This window comes from Camelus bactrianus, chromosome 24 (assembly GCF_048773025.1).
Source record: "Camelus bactrianus isolate YW-2024 breed Bactrian camel chromosome 24, ASM4877302v1, whole genome shotgun sequence".
In the NCBI taxonomy this organism is placed as follows: Eukaryota; Metazoa; Chordata; class Mammalia; order Artiodactyla; family Camelidae; genus Camelus; species Camelus bactrianus.
Genome location: NC_133562.1, coordinates 4,482,754 through 4,488,753, shown reverse-complemented (window position 1 = coordinate 4,488,753; position 6,000 = coordinate 4,482,754). Strand labels below are relative to the sequence as shown.

The following is a 6,000-nucleotide window of genomic DNA, read 5'->3' as shown; positions in this document are numbered from 1 at the left end:
AAAAAAAAAATCCTGAAGTGGGATAAAGTACAACGTGGCAGGGAATATGAGCACACTTAGATGTCAGGTGGTTGGCTGGTAGCAGAAAGTCTGCTCCTTGGTCCTTGGCATGAAGGAGTTTGGTGAGAATGAGCCTTGGGAGCACGGGGTGGGCCCCCACAGAACCCGCCAGGTAATCTGCTGAGGTTCGGAGTTGATGCGAGGCAGACTGTCCCTCTGGTGGATGAAAAGCACCCAGGAACAGTGGGTTTGTAGCAGAGCCTCCCTTCTAATAGAAAAACTAGAAATTTCCTCCAAGAGTCTATACACTGTGTCACTGTACACACTTTTTACCCTGTAAAAAGACAGGCTCTCTCTACCCTGCAGATGAACGAGGACTTTGATGGCAGGCACATGTTACCTCTGGGCTAGACACACATGACACTGAAAGTGTCACACGCAGAGAAACACATAGAGAAGTGGAGGTTTAAATGCATGGACCATTTTTATTTTGCTATGCAGAAACACACATTCACCATGGGCCGTGTGATGCCGTCGACAGTGTCATGGAGAATAGATCTTCTTGAAGGCTATTTATAACTCAGCGCTAAACAGTATAATTACAGTGGAAATTCTGTACAGTTTAAGGCTTGGCTCTGAACTAGATTGTAAATATGGACCAGATTTAGAAATAAAACACTTTTTTTTTCCCAAGTAAAATAAGAAAAATCAATTAAAAAAAATACAAGGAAGAAGAAACGAAGAAAGAAAACAAAGCAACAGAGAAGCCCAACGGGTTTTTTTCTGGAGTGAAATTTCGTAATGTTGTAAACTAACAAAAATACAGGTTTTTCCTTCCAAAATAATGGCAATTTACATATTTAGGACTTGTTCCGGAACTCTGGGAAGCTTTCTGGATTGAACACAGACCAAAGCGGACAAGAGGGAAGAAAGCACATTAATAGGTTAAAATCAGCACTACCTTGTAACGAATTAAATTAGATTACACAGAGCAGGGTTGTAAGCGTTAAGTATTTCCAGAGGCTCAGAGAGTCATTACTGTTTACGGGCGAGAGTAATAAAGCCGGATAAGCAAGTACAAGATTCAAGTGGCTTACTGAGTAAACTCGGTTATTGGCACATCTAATCCGGGGCGAGCCCGACACATTGGACCTAGACAGCTTCCACGCAGTTTCGGGTAATCTCCATTTATCTGTAAACAAAAGATCTGTCACCTAAGAAATTGCAATTTTGTTTTGACTTTAATTATCATAAACTGCGAGAGGCGTGGATTGTTGTGTTACACGAGACCACGGCTCCCACCGTCGGCTATGGATGTGCAGGTGCAGCTGAAAGCTGAGACGCTGTGTGAAAAGTAAAAATGCTGCTCGTTTTGTAATTTTATCGTTGCTTCATGCAATATCAGTTTAGTGATGCTGATTCGGATTGCTTTATTACGGGAAGATCTCTCTGCCAGTGTCTTTTTTTTTAATGATCAAGGTCTGTTCCTCCGGATTGAAATGTCCCATGGGCAGACACAGGTCAGGGGGTTAGAGGGAGGTGCAGATAGGCTCTGGTTCGTTCCTAATGGTCTGCATGGCTGGATTCATGTGCAGGCTAGGTTATTCCTGGAGAAAAGAGATTTGATCCGTTACTCATCGGAAAGCACCTGAGAGTTTCCCTCTCAGATGGAGGTCACAGGAAAAGTATCCTGCAGGTCATTAAATGCTCTTTTGACAAGGTATTGTGAAATACCAGTGGAAGTTACTGAAGTGCTCTCTGAATTAACTGCAGCTTCACCCAAGGGGCTGAACTCACTGAAGAAAACCTTTTTTCCCCCCCTTACTATCTTCCAAATGACATTATTAACTTGAATATAATGAGTGATCTTTGTATTTTTTTCTTTAACAGGCCACTCATCAATCTAGGCTCCCTAAACCAATGTTAGAGAACTTACTCATTAGTTCATCTGTACCCATGAAACATGTTAAGAGACCTTTATCACATAACCAAGTGTGCAGGTACCTCCCCCTGCTTCATCCAGCATTCCAAGCCCCCGTGGGATGCTCGGGGCCCCTCGAGTTCTTTGCAGGGCAGGTGAGCACGCGTGACAAGTCTGCGCACACACGGAAGATGCCGCCTGCTCGCGATGCTGGCCAAACAGCAGCTGGAAAGGCATGCGCTTTCTGGAGGCAATCAGGATCACAGGACTGCATTTTTGCCTCCTCCCGAGACACGTGGCACACTCAGCAGGAAGCATCCATTGTCCCAAAGGATACAGGAAATGGATGACAAAACACCCACCATGAAAGTGGTTGCAAATTGTAAAGCAAAGAAAACAAAAGCAACGACAGGCTCGCACCAAACACAGTGTGAAGAGAAAGCTTACGATGGGTTAACGCAGCCTCCGTCCAAAGGAGACAGAGGATGTTTATCTTCCAAGTATTTGGAATTAAAGCCATCTCAGTTCCGATTAGGCCACATGGCAAGTGAAAACTAATTTGACCTTTCAAATGTGGAAACTGGGAGAAGCACAGGGCACGGGTTAACAGGGGATGCGGTCATGACCGTGTAAGCAGAGACTGCCTTCTTTACCCTCTAACTGGCAAGGATGCAAAAAGTCCATGGCGTGGAGCCTCCAAATCTGAAACAAACCAGCCCTGCAAACCAATTCTCCATCCTCCTGATACCCAGCCCTGCCGACGCCAGTGAGAGACCAAAAAGGGAAGGAGGAGGCAGGTGGAGGGGAGAGGGACGCACATGCCACATGCCAGCCCAGGCCCGGCCGAGGGACCCGGTGCCGCCTCTTACCTGGGCTTAATCCTCTCCGTCTTCCGGGGTGATCTCTGTCTCTTTATGGACCACTACTTTGGTCACTGACATGTCAGGGTGCTGCTCTTTGGCCTCTTTAATTGCCTGAGCCAGCGCCTAGCCCCAGGAAACCGCAGGAGGGCAAAGACAAAAAGGAGGTGGGACATGCACGGTCAGAGCAAGGTGGAAACTCAGGAGCCAGATCTATATACACAGCTGACACCCGGGCTAGAGGGACTGGGAAAGGAGCCCCACGCGGAGGACTGGAACGCTAACTGGGAAAGTGCGGTTCAGACCCCAGGCGGGGCTTGGCGAGCGGCACCGGGAGGAGGAGCGCCCCCTCGTGTCCCGCGCCCTCGCTGCCGGGGTCCCTGCCCTGTCTCCCACGCTACCTGGTCGTGGTCAATGTCCGCGTCTCCCGTGATGACGATTCGCTTCTCAATTCTCGTCTCTGAAATGCCTCCCTTCACGGTCTGAAAGGAACAGACGAGCATTATGAATGCACGAACTTGGGAGGAACAGTCACCGAGGCCTGGGGGAGACGGCAGCGCGCGCTGACAGTTCCGAGTAACAGCGCTCATTCTTCAGGAACCGGAAGCAATTCCATGGCGGTGCTTTACGTGGTCGATTTCAGAGGAGAGGACGGACTCCGTCCTTTGGGTTTGGCGGGCTGGTGTGTCTGGAACACCTAGCCTACGCTGTGCGCTAGAGTTAAGAGTGCCACAGAGGGTGTCAGAACGTATGTTCCTAAACAGAACCTGGCACGTGAGGACAGAGGCAGCACAGATCCGGGAGCCGTCAAAGTGCCCGTGCAGCCGCCTGGCATCCTGCCGTCCCACGCAGGTGTCTGCTTGTGCAGCCCAGCTCGGCGGCTCTGAGCCTCCTGTGTCCGTTCCCAGGGCACTCACCTTGGTGATGTGGGTGGTGGTCGTGGTACTGGTGGTTTCAGATGTGATCGTCTGTGCGCTCATTAGCACACCAGGCTCCAAATCAGCACCAAGGTCCACCTGAGCGAGCAAAGGGGGAGACACCATACTTGAATACTTGTATGACCTCAGCAGACAGTCACTGTACTGGCTGAGGGCATTATCTCCATGATAACTGTGCTGTTAGTCGGCATCTGGGAGCTGTCGCAGAGAGTAAGGACTGATGCCAACACGGCCAGAGTTAACCGGCATTAAAAACCTGGGACTTCAGAAATGTGAGCAGCGGCTGGTTGAGCCCTTATCGATGGCTCGGGAAATAGGTTTCTGAGACTCTTTCTGTATTTTGAGATATATGAAGACCTGTTTAAGTTACCTGCTCCTCCTTGACTGGTAATAAGATTACAATTATTATATCGCTCTCAACAGGCAGTCTGGCCACTGGGTCCTCCGTGCCTCACAAATGAAATGTCATGAGTTAGCCTTAAGTGAACCAAACCGTTGAATGGACAAACCAAGCGCTGGGCTTGGCCTTACAGACTGTCTTACCTGTGATGATTCATATGTGATGGTCTTTGTTTCTGTGTGAACCACCGGCACTTCCTTGGTAGAAATTTCCAGCTTTACTCCTCCTGGTGAAACACTGCCAAAGCTGACGGTTTCCGTTGTCACAGTTGATGACTGTACCAAGGGAAGCACGAGAGCGGCTCTTACGTTTTGCACACGAGCACTTGTGGTTTTGTCCCTCCCCTCTTGGTGGACATAATGAGCACAGGTTAGTATGAAATCAACGTTTATGTGTTACATGGGCAGGAGGCTGGGGATGAGGCACACAACAGATATACGTCAGTCTCCTAGAATTCCACAGCGTTTTTAACATGGAATGTTCCAGGTAAAGGGAAACATTCTGAAGGTAATTTTTAAAAAGTTGACACCCCTTCTCCTCTAGTTTATGAGATATAAACTAATTTCAAAAGATTAAAAATCATAAATTAGGCTTTTATGTAATAACTTCTTAAAGAGATGGAACAAGTACTCAGATGTTAAACCACCCCCACCCCCATATACTTCAGGAATCTCAATAAAAGAAAATAAAGAATGAATTCTAGCACTTGGTGCCGAGGCAAGCTCGGGTTTGGTCTTTCCGGATAAGGACACTGATAAGCAATAAACTGATCAAATTTTCCAATATCTTGGCTGGCCATGCATTTCCCAGGTTTCTGGCCAATTATAATAATTACAGTGAAAGTGGAAACTATTTCCTGGAACAGTACATTATTAATAATCATCACATGTGTCTGCATGTGATCCCAAAGATGGAAACCAGCATGGAGACCCATAATTGCCGTGCAAGGAAATAAGAGGAGAAACAAACTGCTCTTGGAAATGGCAGGGAATTAAACAGCCTCGCCTTTATGCCATAACTAAACTTCAGGCACTCATAGCCGTCTTTAGTGCTAAAAGTAACATGAACTACTTGTTACCTCAAGATGGGGTTTTTGTTCCAGAGTTTCAGAAATGTGGATGGCGGCACTCTGCTCCTCCTCTGGCTCCTGGGAAGCAGTGGCCATTTCTTCCTGCTCGAGGGCAGCTTTATCGGCCACCTCCCCTTTCTCCTTTTTAGCGCCCTCAGTTAGCGCCGAGCCCTCCTTCCCTTTCACGCTAGCAGCATCAGCAGATGCCGCCTGTGCTGCAGCATCTACATCATCTCCAGCCGCGTGAGAAGCATCCCCGCTTGCAAGCACACTCAGCACATGTCTTTCCTCCACCAACACAGTTTCCTGCACAACCTTCTCAGTGCTAAGTGGCTGGGGGCATTGGGTTGTTTCCATTTCTACTTCACTGGACTCCGTCTTGGTTTCTGTTTTCTGCACGAAAGGAAAAAAAAAAAAAAACAAAAACCTGTGGTGTCAGCATGGCTTCACACAAATCAAAGTTCAAAAAGAAAAAAAGAAAAAAACCAAAACCAAAAAGCAAAAAAACCAAAAGAAGCCACTCACCAGGGGGCCTAAAGCCAGAGCCAAGGGCTTATAACCAGCAACACTTAAAGAAAATATAAATTAGCGTTCACTCTCCCCACCGCAATCATTGATGCCTGTCCCCGCCCCGACATATACACTCCAACCTGCGCTGCTCCTGCACGTCGCCGCAAAGGAAACAGAATGCAACATAAAATGCAATTAACAAAACAAAACAAAGCACCGTAGCACATGCATGTTGGTTCTGGCTGCTTTCTTAAACCTAATAGGTGATAAAAAATGCTTTAGAAAATTAAATGCTGTTAAAA

The 6,000-nt window shown here is 47.4% G+C and overlaps 1 protein-coding gene across 15 annotated transcripts in view; it reads right to left on the bottom strand.

The window, feature by feature from the left end:
- Positions 1 to 459: 459 nt before the first annotated feature.
- LOC105071417 (band 4.1-like protein 3) overlaps positions 460 to 6,000 on the bottom strand; it is a 190,102-nt gene continuing 184,561 nt past the window's right edge. For 14 of the 15 annotated variants that reach the window (XM_074352480.1, XM_074352481.1, XM_074352472.1 and 11 more), the window contains 6 exons: positions 5,198 to 5,581; positions 4,263 to 4,394; positions 3,699 to 3,797; positions 3,183 to 3,263; positions 2,791 to 2,907; positions 460 to 1,607 (listed from right to left, as the gene is read on the bottom strand). In XM_074352480.1, the coding sequence (XP_074208581.1) occupies positions 2,797 to 2,907; positions 3,183 to 3,263; positions 3,699 to 3,797; positions 4,263 to 4,394; positions 5,198 to 5,581 (807 nt within the window). In that variant the 3' untranslated portion in view covers positions 460 to 1,607; positions 2,791 to 2,796. The remainder of the gene's footprint in view (positions 1,608 to 2,790; positions 2,908 to 3,182; positions 3,264 to 3,698; positions 3,798 to 4,262; positions 4,395 to 5,197; positions 5,582 to 6,000) is intronic. The other variant, XM_074352475.1, reaches the window with a different exon arrangement.